The 19,643-nt window shown below is 45.2% G+C and overlaps 1 protein-coding gene across 1 annotated transcript in view; it reads right to left on the minus strand.

Annotated features, from left to right (window-relative positions):
* Positions 1–19,643, minus strand: part of LOC132864631 (butyrophilin subfamily 1 member A1-like) — a 176,427-nt gene extending 156,784 nt beyond the window's left edge. The window contains exons 1-2 of the mRNA XM_060898080.1: positions 19,545–19,643; positions 8,480–8,533 (exon numbers count right to left, since the gene is read on the minus strand). Of these exons, the coding sequence (XP_060754063.1) occupies positions 8,480–8,533; positions 19,545–19,548 (58 nt within the window). The 5' untranslated portion in view covers positions 19,549–19,643. The remainder of the gene's footprint in view (positions 1–8,479; positions 8,534–19,544) is intronic.

The raw sequence follows: 19,643 nt of genomic DNA on the forward strand, positions 1-19,643 counted from the left end.
AGTGATTGTGCATTCACATAGTTAGCAAACAATGTATATGGCCTGAAAATGCAAACACGGTATTTCACCAAAACTAGAACTTTGTTATTCTTTTTGTTACATTATTATTCATATCTGATGTCACAATAAATGAAACTATGCAGCAATATTTGTGTAAAATTCTGTAATGGTACGCCATCTTGTCAGTCGATGTGTTTCTTTGGCTTCTGCCGGTTTCGTATCCTTTAGTTTGTAAACAGATGCATGAGCACAGCCAGGGCCGTCGTAGGGGGGGTGCGAGGCCCTGTGCGAACTTGAAATGCGAGGCCCTAATCTTTGACATGGATGCGTAAAGCTGCTAAAATGCGTGTTAAAACGTCCTGCCAGTGTGCCTTTTCTCTGTTTATCTCTCTTTGATGTGACTCGTCTATAGCTGTGTGTGTATTTAATCTTTGTTTTGTCTCCATCCATTTTGCGGCATATGTGATATGATCAGGGGACGTTTCGTGTTGTTTCAGCAGAGTACTCAAATGTCTCCAATCATTATTGCCATCATTAGCCAATTTAGGCTGACTTGTACTGTTGTTAAACAGTTTGCAACAAAAGCAAAATACAGCATCTATTTTCTTTGAATAAACAAGACAGTCTCTGCGAGCTTTTTCACCGTTGGGCAACTTCCTAACATAGAAATGATCGGAAAAGTGTCTTTTTTCCTGATTTACGGGGAAATCAAAGTTGGAGACCTTGACCGGGCCCTTTTCCACAAGTAAATCCACCTTTTTGCTATCCAGATGCACGGGCCAATTGCTGGGATCGTTAAGGTCCACAAGATGCACTGCCGCTGATACTTCACTGTCGGACTGGCAGCGCTGCTCTTCATCAGGCGTTGGCGGGACCGCGTCTTCCAGGGCAAACTCTGATCGATTGTAATAGAAAAAAAACAGAATTGATCGTGTGGTCCAGCTCAACTGAATCGGGCACAAGCCTCATTATAAAATATTTCTCAACCACAGCTAGCCTACTTATTATCCTCCTTCCTCACCTTGGACTTCACCGTCATCCTCAGTGCGCGCGCGTACAACAGTCCTGCTGTTGTAGAAGCCCGCTCGGCTCTGCCACAGTGTCGGTGTGCGTGATGGAGATGCTAGTTGCTGCCACAGCATCACTGGCAGTACTGATAAATTTATCCAGCGATCCCCGCAGTAACTTGTGAAATTCCTCCTTCTTTTTAAATTTTTTCCTCTTCTCAGCACCCGATTCGTGCTTGCGAAATCGGTCGCGTTCTCTTGCCGTCGACATGTTTACTTTCCCCCGCTTTAACTTTCCTCCTCTCCCGTCTTCAGTGAGGATGCATTACGTAATGACAATGAAAAACTCGCTTTGTTTGGATTTGTTTTTTATTTGTTTGTTTTTATGTGACATCTCATTGATACAAAATCATACATAACTAATATATTTATTTAAAAAAAAAAAAATAATAATAAAAAAAAAACACAGCAAGATTTAAGGCGCGAGGCCCCCTAGTGGCGCGAGGCCCTGTGCAGTTGCACAGTTCGCACAGCCTATGGGACGGCTCTGAGCACAGCTGTCCATGAGGGGAGCTCAAAACATCAGTGGCATAAAAGTGAATTACACTCTGCAACTGTAGGGGGCGCCCAAGAGCATAATGGGGTTTTAATGAATAGATGCAATAAATCTCATCTCATCTCATTATCTCTAGCCGCTTTATCCTTCTACAGGGTCGCAGGCAAGCTGGAGCCTATCCCAGCTGACTACGGGCGAAAGGCGGGGTACACCCTGGACAAGTCGCCAGGTCATCGCAGGGCTGACACATAGACACAGACAACCATTCACACTCACATTTAGATGCAATAAATACAGGGTCAAAACAGTAAGAATAAAACTGTCTGAATTAATTTATATATTGTTAAGGTCCCATGTATTACTAATTTACTTAAAGTTCCCATGCCACAGATGTTTTTCTTGTTGTTTCTGAAATATGGTAATGTCGATGTGACTTGGGGACGTACTGGGCCTTTTAAAGTGGACTGTTACCTTCCCAGTCTGTAAAGGCCAGAGAAAATAAATAGGCAGAGAGAAAAGGCTAATTAGAAATGTGTGTCACTCTGATGTAGAACTGAACCTGGTGCCACCACTCATTAACATATGACCATGACACTATATGAACCAAGAAGATGAGGAGGAGCCATCTAGTTCTTCACTGAACAGTTCCTTGGAAAGAAGATGAGATGTGGGAAGAAAGTGCAAGTGCTGTTCCAGGATGCACAAAATAAAACTGGAGTCTCAATAGTTTTCCAAAGGAATTTAAAGGTGTCATTCCACGACAAACCGTTTAATACTGGCTCTTTTTGAAATACCATAGGTCACTCCGAGTTGCATATGCATGCTGCACGTGAAAATGTTCTTCTACCCCCATTCCCTGTATTAGCCTATGAAAGAAAATAGATAGAAAAATGACGTCACTTCGAAAATTAGTTGTCATGGCCTCGCCCATAACCCACTGGAGGGAGCATCATAGTGCTGTTAGCCAATCAGAAGCGATATGTTTACATGTCATGAATATTCATGAGCAAGAGCTGAAATCCTGTCATTCTCTCCCCACCCACTCCTCCACCAAACTAGAACAGCCTGAAACAGGAGCACCACAGCATTTTTTTCACCAAAACCGGCTCACAGGGCATTTATTCATACTAGAGACCACCACACAATTAATGAAAAAACGATGCAATGACACCTTTAATATACAAAAAATGTGGATGAATTTTATTTTTGGGGTTAGTCCCTGAAAATTTCAGCCACATATTAGTGTTGTGCTCAGCAGGGTTATCATCGTTAACGAAAACTAACGAAAAAACGAAAACTATTATGGAAAAAAACTTTTCGTTAACGGAAACTAACTGAAACGATCATTAAAATAAAAAAACTATAACTAACTAAAACTAAAATGCGTGTGAACAAAACTAATTGAAACTAACTGAATTTGGAGATAAACTGCCATTCGTTTTAGTCTTTGTATGAAAAAAACCCCCCACTGTAGCGCGTTTACCGCCATTGACAATTCCGGTTCCTTGGGGCTATTGTTTACAGCTGGCTCAAGGGCGCGCCCGCACCTTTCAATCAGGCGGAGCCAGTAGGCTATCAGAGCATGGCGAAACTTAAGAGGAGGAACGCCAGCCCTATATGGGATTTCTTTGAATATTCATGCGAGACGGACAAGAGCGTGTGTATGGTGGTGGAGAATGGAAATGTATGTGGAGCTGCGCTGAAAGGAAAAAATCCCACAAATTTAAAAGTCCACCTGAGAAGTTTCCACAAGGACGCTAACAGTTGCTATATGGCTCAATTAGCTGCTAGCCCTCCTGAAGCACGAGCAGAGACAGACAAACTGAGCACACGGAGTGGGGAAACTCCAAAAATATTCGACTTCCTCAAAGGTCGCCAAGACAGCTGGTCAGTAAATACACATGAACACTGTAAGAGGGAGGAAGCTCTGGTGAATTTGTTTATCCATACAGGAATGTCTACCCGACTCTGTGAGACACCGGCTTTCAAACAATATAGCTATGCACTCGAGCCGAAGTTCAAGGTTCCAGGGGCTGCTCGAGTGAACAACCTGATTGCAGGGCGGATGGGAAATGCCAAAATGAAGTTGAAAGACATACTGAAGGATGCCAGGAAGATAACCCTATGTGTAGATGGATGGACTAAGAAGGGGTTGACTGCATCATTCCTAGGTGTGTCAGCGTGTTTCTATCATCCACCTGGGGGACGGGTATACCACGCGCTACTAAGCTTGCATCGTTTGGCCCATCCTCACACTGGGGAATGCATTGCTCGCTGTATTGATGAGACCATGGTGGCATGGGATATTGTTGGAGACAAAGTTCTGCTCGTTGTGACGGACAATGGCTCGAACATCGTAAAAGCAGTGCGGCTGCTTAGTGCAAGACGTCCTGATCAAAGTGAGCAGTCAACACACAGTGCACGGCTTCAACCTGGAGATGGCCTGGATGACGTGATGTGGGATGAACCAGAGTCTGACGAGGAGAATGTGGAGGATCTCAGCGAGAGTGGAGACATTGGTGAGTACAGTTATAGCCTATTTAAAAGTTTTGTGGCATGCTCTAAAATGGCTTGATGTGTGTGTGTGCGCGCGCGCTACAATCGAAAATTCTCCCTCTGAATACGATGCCATTTCTCTGATGTGACCACTTAGTACTGAACAGTATGCCACGCTACTCCTGGTCACGTTTTTATTGGTTGTTCTTGGCTATAGACGCTTGCTGCCAAAGGGTGGTGGCACGTAGGGTTTTGATAACAAATGTTTAAACAAAGTAGGGAGAGGTTTTTATTTTATTTTTAAAGATGTTTTTATTAGGCATGTCTCTTATCTTGTGCGTGTGTGCGCGCGGGGGCGTGTGTGTTGTTGACCTGTGTATCACTGAGCATATCTGGAGTCTGGCGAAACACAATTTCAAATCTATGTATGTAAATTATGTAGTAGGTTTCGTTTAAGTATGTACACAGTTTAAGTATGTACACAGGATTCACACAACATTGTTAACTAATGTGTCAAGGAGATAGCATGTAGAAGGTTTTCCATCTGAACTCTTCAATTATACAAATAAAATATTAAATATATTTAATGTGGAACTCTACTCAGCTCCTGTGAAACAAAACTCTAAAACCACATAAAGGATTCGGATTGATGAAAATGTATTGAAATTTTAATGTTTCAATGTGCTGTCTGTTCTTATGTCTTGGCTTAGAACTTGATCTGCCAGATGACTGCAAATTCCAGAGGATGCCATGCCTGGCCCATACCCTTCAGCTCAGCCTGAAAGATGCCATGAAGCACCCAAGCACAGATCTGCTTTTAACAAGAGCAAGAAAGCTGGTACACTCAGTGAGGAAATCATCGTTGGCAAACGAAGCACTGATCAAAAAGTGTGGTAAAACTCTGGTCCGAGATTGCAGCACACATTGGAACAGCACTTTCGACATGTTGAGAAGGCTGCTGGAGATCAGAACGGAACTGAACCAGGTACTGGAGGAGCTGGGCATGGACACACTTCTCACAAGTGATTGGTCCAAGATGGAGAACCTGGTCATGTTGCTTGAGCCCTTTGCCGTTCACACAGACCAACTTCAGAGTGACAGCCAGTCACTGTCACAAGTAGTGCCATGCTTGCTCAACCTTGAGGCTCACCTGCAGACCACTACTGTTGCTGCGAAGCCGTTGGCACAAACGCTACTTAAGTCCTTAAGAGAGCGCTTTGCTGGCATTCTGAGCCCTGCTTCCCTACAATTTGATGCAACACCAGCAGCCGCTTGCCTGCTCGATCCAAATGTGTCAGTAATTCTTCAGATACCAGACATGGTGCCACTCAAAATGGCCGCACAGTCTTTCATTCAGAACATGGCAGCTCAGTACAACCAGTACAACCCACCAACAACTCCTCAGGAGGACGTTGGCAATGAAACTGAAACACCTTCGGCTCGTGCTGTCTTCCAGAAGTATCGCTTTCTTGCCACTCGTATGGAAGTCAATGAACTTTTCCAAAATGGCCCCGAGTATGGATCTCTGATGGCAGAACTAAGGAGGTATGAGGATGACGTCAAAAAGGGTGTGTCTGATGAGAAGCCACTGAAATTCTGGCAGTCCAGAGAGGCGGTGTACCCAAAGCTTGCCCCTCTGGCACTAGATCTTGTCAGTGCCCCTGCCTCACAGGCCTTTGTTGAGAGAATCTTCTCAGTGTGTGGACTGTTGTCCTCTGGTCTGAGGAATAGAGCGACTACATCTCTGGAGCAGCGAGTTTTCCTGAAGATAAACAAGGACTTACTCAAGTAAACCCATCTCTCTGACACTTGCATACAGTACGCAATAACACTGGTTCACACATGGTCACACGCACATGCAAGCACATCATGCACACGCAAGCACGCACACCCATGCGCATACGAACACACACACACGAGATGGACACAAGACAAAGACAGGTGGATAGATGCACATAAATCAACATTATCTCACACACATACAATACACTGACATGAACACAAACTAACTTTTTTCCTTTTGTTTTACATTCAAAATGAGTGGTTTGTTGTTTACTCATGAATGCCTCTGGTTGAAGACGTTAGGTCTTGATGGCTGTTGGCTCTTAGGATGCTATGTTTCATTGCATCACAGTTTGACAAAGTAAATGTCACAGACATAAACGCATATAATACAGGCCAAAATGTAGCTTCTTTTTGGAATGTCTTTCAGTCGTGTGTTGCAGAAGTACAGTGTTTTTTTTGTTTTTTTTAAACAACTGAGGTTGGTATTTTGATTACGTGTAGCCACAGGTTCTGGTTGTTCTGGAGAAATGGGGAAATTCTTCTGTCCTACATTATTATCCATGGTCTGTATTAAATAAAGCCTTTTAATTTTCATACTTGATCATTTGAATCTTGTACTACACAAATTCACAAGATATGGGAAAACTAAAACGAATACTAAAACTAATAAAAACTAAACTAAAACTAAACATTTTGGACAAAACTAAAACTAACTAAGACTAAAGTAGTTGCTCAAAAAATAACTAAAACTAACTAAAACTAATGAGCTACAAGGCAAAACTAACTAAAACGAAACTATACTGAAAAATCCAAAACTATTATAACCCTGGTGCTCAGTGCATTTCACTGAAGACAATTTTAGCAACTTGGGGTCGGATCAGATGGGCTTTGTTACACATCTTATATTGAAAGACAGAGCTGTTGGAGTTGACTGCGAGTCCAGTAAATAAACCAATCAGAGTTTCAAAAAAATTAAATTAAATTTTCAAAAAATGTTAACTGCAGTATTGGATATTGTAATATATTTCTCCTTTAGGAATGAAAATGATGATGCTAAATTTAGATAAAACATATTGTTTGACATACATAGTTTTCTCAGCCACATTATCTGAATTAACCATAATATTGGGGAAATAATAAACTCCCTCACGTCAGACAGTTAGCTGTTGTTAGGTCAGTTAGCTTGGTCAGGTATCTTACCCAACTTTATGGATGGGATGGGGCACACAAGCTAAATAAATATTACATATAGTTTGGGGATATTTGTTTCAGATGTACACAAGCATCTGGATGTCATCATAAAAACAGCAACATGAAGACCGGAGCAAAACAATTCTGTGTCAGTGTGATCGAGTCATCGTTTTTTGGTGAACGTTGAGAGGAGACTCCCAGATTAAAGACTTTTCTTTTGTGATGCATTTGCACTAAACTTTCAGTAAAGTAGCTGGAATTATAAACTTATCTCAAAAGGGACATGCATACACTTTTTGATTTTTATATTATTTCCTGAAATTCTTTTGTAAAATTTGTGAGTTGTTTTCATTGGGGAAAAATGCCTTTGATCTTTTTCTCATGCTGTTTTAGCATGGTATGAAACCCCAATCATGATGACGGGCTGATTTTGCGGCTGTGCCTTTAAACTTGTGTATGTAAATAGTTTTAATCTGATTGGCTAACATTTTTTAATTGTCATCTACACAGGTTCTGTTAGCCAATCAGAGGGATGTCGAACACAACAACAACAAGAGAGACTTTTTTTTTCCGATTACGTTCATTATGTCTTATATTGAATATTGTTAGTTTTTTTTCTTTTTTATCAGACATCTAATTTTTTAGGTTTGTTTACCTGACATGTTTCGACGTACGACTGTCGTCTTCCTCAGAGTGTCACCGGATGTTATTGGTGACGCATCTTTTATCAGCTGATGTTTCCGAAGGCGTGGCCTTCCTGTCTGGATTGACAGGTCGGTCACGCCTTCTACTGTAACAGTTAGCCAACTAACTAATTTGGTTTAGTTACATGCCATGCTGATGTCACACGTTACCGTAAATTCTGTCCTAAAATGTCGTTCCAAACAAAAGTCCTGAGATGCCTTTAGTTGAAAGTCCTGCCTTATGAGACACCTGTCTATTATGGCCATGAGGCAACAAGGCAGCAACCTTCTGTTTCGAACGCAGATGATGGTTGACAGGAAAAGAAAGTTCGATCAGCGTCTAATGATCCTTGATGCCTCACTGTCTTGTTAAACATCCTCCTGAGACAGCATTGTCCCCTTTTTTTGAAAGCACCTGATGCAATTCTCGTGTGCTCAGTAAAAGTTCTTCATTAAAACTGTCAGTCTCTTCACTACACCAACATAATGGGTGTCTTTTCCTCCGTCCTTCACAGCTTTCCTTCAGCTCATGATGTTTTCCATCAAGGTTAACGAAAAGTGGTGAGGAAAGGACAGAGGACGGGGTATTGGGATGCAGCCCAGGGTTCAGTTAAAGAGAGTCACACACCAAGAGGAGCTGAAATCAGTTCTCTCAAACAACACTTATACGCCAATAAACTCCACTAAACTTACTGAATTCCACAACCTTAGAGTTTACGAACGCACAGAGAGAGAGAGAGAGAGAGAGAGTTTTTCCATACCTGATTGAGATTCCACAAAGCTGGAGAGAATCAGGAGAGTCACACAAATAACCCCTGAAAGAAAGGTTCTCATTATTGCTTCAGTCTGTTTCACAAGATAAATAACACTTTACACATCACACTTGTTTCAGCACAATTTAACACATCACTTCTCTCAAAAAAATCTAAATACTCCAAAATACTCATTTTAAGATGAATATTTTCACAAGACACTAAAAGTAAACGCGCTTTGTTCCAAAGTTCATGCTTTCAGTTGGTGTACTTTTGTTTTTGTTCTTTTGAGAGACACCTTTTTTCTGAAGAAACATGAGAAGAGGTCAGGTGGTGTCTTTGAAGCAACTAGTTTAGGTTCAACTTGCACCAGGCCGAAGTTGTGTGATTATAAAATTATAGTATGAGGCTGTATGTATGATAAAGTGTGAGTGATCTAGAAATACAAGTCCTCTGCCGCCGAGGAGATTCTGTCTCACAGATATCCGGGAGCAACAGTCACTGACACAGACTCAGCTGCTCAGAGATGTTTCTCAGTTTATTGAAGGATAAACATGAGGATATATCCACATTCAGGAGTGTGGTGGAGTGATATGATTGGAAAATGTAATCTCAGGAAGCAGAGTTGTCGGAGTGTGATGGGGAGCTTCAGTGGGTGATGGAAAATTACTGAGCAGGATCGCTTTATGACAAACAGAGAGCAGATGTGCGAGCAAAGATCAGTTTCAAGGATTTAACTGAAACTCACCAAAACAAGCTACAAGCACAAATCTCTCTATTAATGTATTCATACTAAAATACTCACTCGGGTTTTAAAGGAAAAATCCACCCTAAATGATTTGCATGTTAATCTTTATAATTATCAGCTGAGCTTCAGTGGAGTTCAAGATTTATTTTGGAATGAAATGCAAAGTTGATCTTTTCATCTGCACTCCCCAGCCACTTTATTAGGAACACACATACTGTTTTACACACTTCTCGAATCAGCCAATCCCTCGACAGCAGCACAATGCATAAAATCATGCAGATACAAATCAAGAGCTTCAGTTAATGTTCACTTCAAACATCAGAATGGGAAAAATTGTGATCTCTGTGACTTTCACTGTGACATGGGTGTTGGTGCCAGATGGACTGGTTTGAGTGTTTCAGAAACTGCTGATCTCCTGGGGTTTTCACACACAACAGTCTCTGGAGTTTACACAGAATGATGTGAAAAAAAACACCATTAAGTAAGTGACAGTTCTGTGGGTGGAAATGTCTTGTTGATAAGAGAGGTCAGAGGAAAATGGACAGATTGGTGCGAGCTGCCAGAAAGAATATAGTAACTCATAGCAACTCTTTACAATCATGGTGAGCAGAAAAGCATCTCAGCATGCAACAGCAGAAGACCACACTGGTTTCCAGTCCTGCAGCCAAGAACAGGAATCTTAGAATCAAGAACAAGTTCCTATTAAAGTGGCCGGTGAGTGTACATGTTGGTGATTTGAAATTTTAATCGTATCCTGCATTACCTACAATGCCATTCAACTGCCTGGTTATAGTGTCAGAAAGACTGTAACTCTCAATCTCTGTGTAAATACTGATGCAGCAGAGCTTTAGTCCTTTAGTCTGTCCAGCCCTCTCACCTCCTCCTGTGTTCATGAAGCTCAAACTGAGCTCCTCTTAATCCCATTTTACACCAGACTGCTGTAACACCACATTCAACACACTCACATGTTCACCAAGTGCACTTTACCCCAGACACTGACAGAGTACAGAGCAGCGATTTAAAATTAAATTAGGACATTTATTAGGAATTACGATATCTTGAAACACTACAAATTAAAATGTTGATGCTGATAATCTAAACAGCACAAGGGCAATATTTCAGTCTGTAGACGACTGTAACAGCAAGTGTTCTGGTATCAGGGAAAACTTTTAAAACTGCCACAGAGCAAAGAACTGAAAATCTCACTGCATTAACACACTGTCAGCTAATCATATACAGTCGGGTAATGCATGTTTATAATATTTAAAGATATTTACAGATTATGTTCTCATCCATTGCATAAAAAAGCACAGGAATTAATGCTTTGTTTTAACACAGTGCAGGAAATCCTGCAGTTCCAGTAGGAGATTTTGAGCCATGCAGGTCGGCACGAGACATGACTTTTTTGTGCTGATCTCAGTGGAGTCTCTCACACCACAAAGCTGAAATAATTAATCACATATAATTATTTTAAATCAGGTTAAATGAAGCCATTAACCTGATTTAAAATAATTATATGTGATTAATTATTTCACATTTGTGGTTGTTAGGACTAGGACTGTTTTGGCCTCTAGAGGCCGCTGTTATTTCCTTTTCATGTCGTGTTTATTTTGGCCTCTAGAGGCCGCCACTGTTCCTGTGTTTTGTGTTTGTGTTAATTGCCTAATTATCTTCACCTGTGTCCTTAATTAGTTTGTCTATTTATACCCCTGAGTTCAGTCCTCTTGTCACGGAGTCTTTGTGCTGTTATGTTTATCTCCAGTTTCCTTTGTACTGTGTTTTTTGATCTTCTTAGCTTTTGTATTTTTGCACTTTGCTTTTCTTTTGGATTTTACTCTTTGGTTTTTTTTTTGTCTTTTGTTTTGCCCTGTATATAGTGTATATAGTTTAAATAAACCTTTTGATTCTTTTTCTACTTCCGCCTCACGCCTCTGCATTTGAGTCATCCCCCTGGTGGCCTAGTGGGGGTTTGCTGGATTATCACACCAACGAACCAGGTTCGAATCCCAGCAAAACCCTAACAGAAAGACTCCGTCATGACCGACTCAGCAGAGGCTGCTTCAACTGTCTACCCGGCCAACCTTCAGGGAATTATGGCAGCTTTGACACGCTTCGGAGCGACCATGGACGCTCATGGACGTACGCTCACCAGCCAACGTGAGGCCCTCGCTCGCCACGAGGAACTGCTTCAGCAAATTGGGAAAACCCTGGCACAGCTGACATCTCTGCCTGCATCTCCTGCTCCTGATCCAGTTCCTGCTCCTGATCCAGCTCCCACTCCTGCTCCAGTGCCTCCTGCAATGCTGCCTTCTTCACCTCGCGAACCCAGCCTTCCTGCACCACAGAGGTATGACGGCAAGCACAGTGAGTGCCGAGAGTTCCTTACCCAGTGTCAACTCACCTTTGAGCTTCAGCCTACCACCTACACTACGGATCGCCGCAAGATTGCCTTTGTGATCACCTTATTAGCTGGTAAGGCGCGAGCCTGGGCTACTGCTATCTGGCAAAGACAGGGACCTGAGTGCTTTGATTTCCAGCTGTTTTCTGAAGAGATGCTTCGGGTCTTCGATCAGGCAGACATCAGTACCGACGCAGCCCGAAAGCTCATGTCCATCCGGCAAGGAGGAAGCGTCGCAGATTACGCCATCTCGTTCCGAACACTCGCAGCAGTAAGTGGATGGAACGAGACTGCCCTGGTGTCAGCCTTCCACCATGGTCTGTCTGACCCCATCAAGGACGGTCTGGCCTCTATTGGATGCCCAAGTGACCTCGAAACCCTCATCTCACATGCTATTCGTCTGGACAACAGGATGAGAGAACGCCACCAAGCCTTGAGCCCCCCCAGCCTCCCTACCTCTACCTGGAGACCGTCTACCTCCTTCAGTGACTGTCCAGAACCCATGCAAGTGGGTCGTACTCGCCTCTCCGCATCTGAGAGGGAGCGCAGAAGGAGGGACAAGTGCTGCATCTACTGTGGCAAGCCTGGTCACTTCCGAGCATCATGTCCCGAACTCTTGGGAAAAGGACCGCCCCGTCCAGCCGAGGGAGGGTTGTGACGGGGCCTACCCTCTCTCCCGGACTCCCTGGCCAAGGAATCTACATCCCGGTCTCCATCTCCTGGGGTGAGTCTGTCCACTCTTGTCAAGCTTTGATAGACTCAGGGGCGGCTGGGAACTTTATGGATATTCACTTCGCCCAAAGCATCAATATACCTACTGCACCTCTTGAAGTCCCTCTGTCTGTGTCTGCCCTCGATGGCCAAGCGTTAGGTGATGGAAGAGTCACTCAAGTTACTTCTCCAGTCTTCCTCCAGTCTCAAGGTCACAAGGAAGAAATATCCCTGCACCTGATTCCTTCACCTGAGTTCCCAGTTATTCTAGGCCTTCCTTGGCTTACTCGCCACAACCCTCGCATAGACTGGGTAACAAGCCAGGTTGTGGAATGGGGCCCTGCATGCCATGCCTCTTGTCTGCTCTCTAGCTCTCCTGTGTCTCCTGCCGAGCCCCCTGATCTCACCGAGTTATCTCAAGTTCCCACAGAGTACTGGGATCTCAAGGAGGTATTCAGCAAGAGCAGGGCCGCCGTTCTTCCTCCGCACCGGGCCTACGACTGTGCCATCGACTTGCTCCCTGGGACTACCCCTCCTCGTGGCAGACTGTTTTCACTCTCTCAGCCAGAACGCAAGGCCATGGAGGAATACCTCAAAGATGCCCTGGTCTCTGGGTTTATTCGACCCTCCACTTCACCTGCTGGAGCCGGCTTCTTCTTTGTCGGCAAGAAGGATGGGGGGCTCCGACCATGTATTGATTACAGGGGCCTGAATAAGATCACTGTGCGCAACCGATATCCCCTTCCGCTGATGTCCACAGCTTTCGACCTGCTCCAAGGCGCCACCGTCTTCACCAAGTTGGACCTACGGAACGCATACCACCTCATCCGTATCCGACAGGGAGACGAGTGGAAGACTGCCTTTAACACCCCGTCTGGGCACTACGAATACCAGGTGATGCCCTTCGGACTCACCAACGCACCAGCTGTTTTTCAGGCCCTAATCAACGACGTCTTAAGGGACATGATTAACCTATACGTTTTTGTCTACCTCGACGACATCCTTATCTTTTCCAAGACCGTGCAGGAGCACCGCCACCATGTCCGCCAGGTTCTCCAGAGGCTGCTACAGAACAATCTGTTCGCCAAGGCCCAGAAATGCGAATTTCATGTTCCCGAGGTCTCCTTTCTGGGATTTATTGTACGGACAGGCCAACTCCAAATGGACCCTGCCAAGACCCTGGCCGTCCGGGATTGGCCTACTCCCAAGTCCGTTAAGGAGGTTCAGCGGTTCTTAGGATTCGCTAACTTCTACCGCAAGTTCATCAGGAACTTCAGTTCTGTGGCAGCACCCATGTCAGACCTCACCAAAGGGACAGGTGGATCTTATGGCTGGTCTCCTCAGGCAGAAAAGGCGTTCAAAGACCTCAAGGACCGCTTCTGCACGGCACCCATTCTGGTTCTCCCGGACACCTCCCAACCATTCATCGTGGAGGTGGACGCCTCGGACAGTGGTGTCGGCGCGGTGCTCTCTCAACGTTCGGAAGGAAAGCTGCACCCCTGCGCTTACTTCTCCCACCGCCTGAGTCCTGCTGAGTCCCGGTACGATGTGGGGGATCGAGAACTGCTAGCGGTCAAACTGGCCCTTGAGGAGTGGAGGCACTGGCTGGAGGGAGCACAACATCCATTCCTGGTTTGGACTGACCACAAGAACCTGGAGTACCTCCAGCAAGCCAAGAGACTGAACCCTCGACAGGCTAGGTGGGCCCTGTTTTTCAGTCGGTTTGACTTCACCCTCTCATACCGCCCCGGCTCCAAGAACACCAAACCTGACGCACTGTCCAGACTGTTCTCTGCCACTAACAGGGAGAATGAAGTCGGGCCTATTATCCCTGTGTCCCGGATTGTGGCCCCTGTCCGCTGGGGTATTGAGGAGACTGTCCGACGAGCCCAACGCCAGGACCCCGGTCCTGGGACGGGGCCACCAGGCCTCTTGTACGTCCCACATCAAGCCCGGGCCAAGGTTCTCCAGTGGGGTCACTCTTCCCCTCTCACCGCCCACCCGGGAGCTCGGAGGACCCTGGACTTCCTGAAAAGACGCTTCTGGTGGCCTAACATGGAGAAGGAAGTAAGGTCATTTGTCCTGTCCTGTGAGGTTTGCACCAGAACCAAGAACCCACGACAGCGTCCCCAGGGTCTCCTGCATCCTCTGACCATTCCCCGGCGTCCCTGGTCCCACGTGGCAGTCGACTTTATCACGGGTCTCCCTGAGTCACAAGGTAACACGGTCATTTTGGTCTTAGTTGACAGATTCTCCAAGGCCTGCCGCTTCATACCACTGTGCAAACTCCCCTCTGCTCTTGAAACTGCGAAACTTTTGTTTAATCATGTCTTCCGAGTCTTTGGTCTTCCACAGGACATCGTCTCAGACCGAGGGCCCCAGTTCTCCTCCCGAGTGTGGCACGGGTTCTGCAAGGTCATCGGAGCCACTGCCAGCCTCTCCTCTGGGTTTCACCCACAGTCCAATGGTCAGACGGAGAGGCTCAACCAGGACCTGGAAACCACCCTGCGAGGCCTGGCTATGGATAACCCGACATCGTGGAGCACCTGGCTGCCATGGGCGGAGTACGCCCACAACACCCTGCAGTCATCGGCCACCAAGCTGTCGCCATTCCAGTGCCAATTCGGGTTCCAGCCACCTCTGTTCCCGGACCAGGAGGAGGACGCGGGGGTGCCCTCGGTCAACCAATATGTGAGACGGTGTCGCAAGACCTGGAGCAAGGTCAGGAAGACCCTCATACAGACCTCCAGAACCAACCAGACTCAGGCCAACCGCCATAGAAGACCTGCACACGCTTTCCGCCCTGGGCAGCGTGTTTGGCTGTCCACTAAGGACCTTCCACTGCGGGTGGAGAACCGCAAGCTTGCTCCTCGCTACATTGGCCCCTTCAAGGTGGTGCGCAGGGTGAACCCTGTCTCCTACCGGCTCCAGTTGCCCCGGACTCTGAGGATCAACCCCACTTTCCATGTTTCCCTGTTACAGCCCGTACTGACGTCTACGTATGCCCCTGCCCCTAGGAACCCCCCACCCCCCCGCATCTTCCAGGGGCAGACTGTGTTCACTGTGAATCGCCTGCTTGACTCCCGCCGGGTCCGCGGCGGGTTGCAATATCTGGTGGACTGGGAGGGCTATGGTCCTGAGGAGCGCTGCTGGGTTCCTGCTCGGGATGTCCTTGATAAAGAACTATGTCGGGACTTCCATTCGGCCCATCCGGATCGCCCTGGGAACGTCAGGAGACGCTCCTAGAGGGGGGGGTCCTGTTAGGACTAGGACTGTTTTGGCCTCTAGAGGCCGCTGTTATTTCCTTTTCATGTCGTGTTTATTTTGGCCTCTAGAGGCCGCCACTGTTCCTGTGTTTTGTGTTTGTGTTAATTGCCTAATTATCTTCACCTGTGTCCTTAATTAGTTTGTCTATTTATACCCCTGAGTTCAGTCCTCTTGTCACGGAGTCTTTGTGCTGTTATGTTTATCTCCAGTTTCCTTTGTACTGTGTTTTTTGATCTTCTTAGCTTTTGTATTTTTGCACTTTGCTTTTCTTTTGGATTTTACTCTTTGGTTTTTTTTTTGTCTTTTGTTTTGCCCTGTATATAGTGTATATAGTTTAAATAAACCTTTTGATTCTTTTTCTACTTCCGCCTCACGCCTCTGCATTTGAGTCATCCCCCTGGTGGCCTAGTGGGGGTTTGCTGGATTATCACACCAACGAACCAGGTTCGAATCCCAGCAAAACCCTAACAGTGGTGTGAGAGACTCCACTGAGAGTCAAGTTTTAAATCGAGTTAAGTGAAGCCATTAATCCAGCCACTGGGGGTGCATAAGGGTACTCTTGGTGCCAGTCCCAAACCCGGATAAATTGTAGAGGGTTGCGTCAGGAAGGGCATCTGGGGTAAAACTGTGCCAAATCTAACATGCGGAATGAAAAGAGAAATGCCATACCGGATCGGTCAGAGCCTGGGTTAACAACGACGGCCTCCGGTACTGTTGGTCAACAGGGTGCTGGTGGAAAGTATGCTACTGTTGCGCCAAAACGGAGAAGGAGAAAGAGAGGGGGGAGGTGTGTTAGTAGGTATGATGGAAAGAAGGAAGTTGGACGTTTTGTGTGTGCAGGAGACGGAGGTGGAAAGGAAGCAAGGCCAAGAACATTGGAGATGGATGCAAGTTGTTTTATTATGGAGTCAATGGAAAGAGAAATGGTGTTGGTATTGTTTTGAGGGGAGAGTTGGTCAACAGTGTGATTGATGTGAAGAGGGTGTCAGAGTGATAGGCATGAAGTTGAAGATTCAAGAAGTGTTAGTCAATGTTGTGCGCGCGTACGCCCCACAGGTTGGATATGAGAATGAAGAGAGAGTCTTTCTGGGAAAAGATGGATGAAGTTGTAGAAAGTATACCAAGGGCGGAGCGCGTGCTGATAGGAGCAGATTTCAATGGACATGTTGGCGAGGGAAACCGAGGAGATGAGGACGTGATGGGCAGATATGGTGTAAGAGAGAGAAATGTGGAAGGGCAAATGGTGGTTGATTTTTCAAAGAGGGTGAATTTGGCAATAGTCAATACATACTTCGAGAAGAAAGAGCAGCGCAGGGTGATGTTTAAGAGTGGAGGAAGATCTACACAGGTGGACTACATACTCTGCAGAAGGGGTAACCTGAAGGAGATTAGAGACTGTAAAGTGATGGCAGGGGAGAGTGTAGCTAGACAACATCAAGTGGTTGTGTGCAGGATGAGCTCGAAAGTGAAAAAGAGGAAGCATGAAATAGCGGAGTCGAAGATTAAGTGGTGGAAACTAAAAGAGGTTGAACATCAGAAGGAGTTTAGGGAAGAAATGAGACAACCATTGAGTGGTAATGGAAGTCTGCCAGAAGATTGGAATACTACTGCTGTACTAGTAAGAGAGGCAGCAAGGAAGGTGCTAGGGTGGTCATCGGGAAGGAGGAAGGAAGACAAGGAGACATGGTGCTGGAACAAAGAAGTGCAGGAAATTATAAAAGAGGCTACCAAAGAAGAATTGGGACGATCAGAGAGATGAGAAAAGCAGGCGGTTACACAGAGATGAGACAGAAGGCAAAAAGAGCAGTAGTGAAGGCAAAAGCAGATGCATACCAGGAGTTGTATGAAAGACTGGAGACCAAAGAAGGAGAGAAAGACCTGTACAGACTAGCTAGGCAGAGAAATAGGGAAGCGAGGGATGTACAGTAGGTAAGCGTGATGAAAGATGTAAATGGAAATGTGCTGACAAACAGAGTATTAAGAAGGTGGAAAGAGTACTTTGAGGATTTATTAAATGAGGAGAATCCAAGAGAGAAAAGGTCAGATTCATTGGAGACAGCAAATCAGGAAGCAGAGTTGGTTCGTAAGGATGAGGCGAGGGCAGCCATGAAAAGAATGAAGACTGGGAAAGCAGTCGGACCAAATGGTCTCCCGATTGAGGCTTGGAGATGTTTGGGTGAGACGGCTGTGGAGTTCCTAAGATTGTTCAATAAGATCCTCAAGAATGAGAAAATGCCAAATGAATGGAGAAAGAGTGTGCTAGTCCCAATATACAAGAATAAGGGAGATGTACAGAGCTGCAGTAATTACAGAGGAATAAAATTGATGAGCCACACCATGAAGCTATGGGAAAGGGTATTGGAGGAGAGATTGAGAAGAGAGGTAGCAATCTGTGAACAGCAGTACGGGTTTATGCCAAGGAAGAGCATGTCGGATGCAATTTTTGCTTTAAGAATGTTAATGGAGAAGTACAGGGAAGGCCAGAGAAAGCTACATTGTGTGTTTGTAGACCTGGAGAAGGCATACGATAGAGTGCCAAGAGATGAGTTATGGTATTGTATGAGAAAGAGTGGAGTGAATGAGAAGTATATTAGAGTGGTGCCAGACATGTATGAGAACAGTGAAACAGCAGTGAGGTGTGCAGTTGGAATGACTGAATGGTTTAAGGTGAAGGTGGGACTCCATCAAGGATCTGCTTTGAGTCCTTTTTTGTTTGCCATAGTGATGGATAGCTTGACGGACGAAGTGAGGCAAGAGTCACCATGGAACGTGATGTTTGCGGATGATAGTGATATGTGGTGAAAGTAGAAAGGAGGTTGAGTTTGGCGAGATGGAGGTATGCATTGGAACGAAGAGGAATGAAGGTGAGCAGTAGCAAAACAGAATACATGTGCATCAATGAGAATGGGGATGAGTGTAGTGAAGATGCAAGGAGTAGACGTAAAGAAAGTTGGTGAATTCAAGTACCTGGGGTCAACTGTGCAGGAAAATGGGGGCTGCAATAGTGAGGTGAGAAAGAGTGCAGGCAGGGTGGAGCAGTTGGAGAAGGGTTTCAGGAGTCATTTGTGATAGGAAAGTCCCAGCAAAAGTGAAAGGTAAGATGTATAAGACAGTAGTGAGACCAGCTGTGATGTATGGATTGGAGACCATACCCTTAACGAAGAGACAGGAGGCAAAGTCGGAGGTGGCGGAGTTGAGGATGTTAAGGTTTGCAATGGGAGTGACGAGGTTGGATAGGATAAGGAATGAGCACATGAGAGGGACAGCACATGTGGAGAGCTTGGGAATTAAGCTAAGAGAGATGAGACTGAGATGGTATGGGCACATCCTGAGAAGAGATGCAGATCATGTTGGAAGGAGAATGTTGAGGATGGAACTGCCAAGCAAACGAAAATGAGGAAAGCCAAAGAGGAGATACATGGATGTGGTGAGAGAGGACATGGAAGTGGCAGGTGTGGTAGAGAAGGATGCGGAAGACAGGGAGCAACGGAGACGAAAGATCCGCTGTGGCGACCCCTAATCGGGAGCAGCCAAAAGAAGAAGAAGAAGGTTAAGTGAAGCCATTGATTTGAAGTTGCTCGCGTTTACATAAAAACAGTTACAAGTTTTCATAAGTTTGTACACCCTTTATAATTGCAGAAACCAGTTCTCAAAAACAGCTTTTATAACTCAAATGTACACAACTCTGAGGGAAATAAACCCTGAAGTAGTAAAATGAGCTTAGGATTCACTGTATATAGCTATCACACACACACAGATATCTGATTGAGATTCCATAAAGCTGTAGAGAATCAGGAGAGTCACACAAAAACAGAATGAAAGACAGTTTATCATTATTACTTCAGTCTGTTTCACAAGCTATCAATAACATTTACAACATTTACAAGGAACAACTTTCATTCAGTGAACAATTTTACACATCAGTTCTGTCAAAAACTCAAAATACTCACTCATTTTTAAGGTTTATAAGAAGACGCTAAAAGATAAAGCCTCTTTGTCTCTGTGCACACTTCAGTTTGGTGTGCTTTCATTTCTGTAACCTGTTTCTG

This window comes from Neoarius graeffei, chromosome 1 (genome assembly GCF_027579695.1).
Source record: "Neoarius graeffei isolate fNeoGra1 chromosome 1, fNeoGra1.pri, whole genome shotgun sequence".
Taxonomy (NCBI): Eukaryota; Metazoa; Chordata; class Actinopteri; order Siluriformes; family Ariidae; genus Neoarius; species Neoarius graeffei.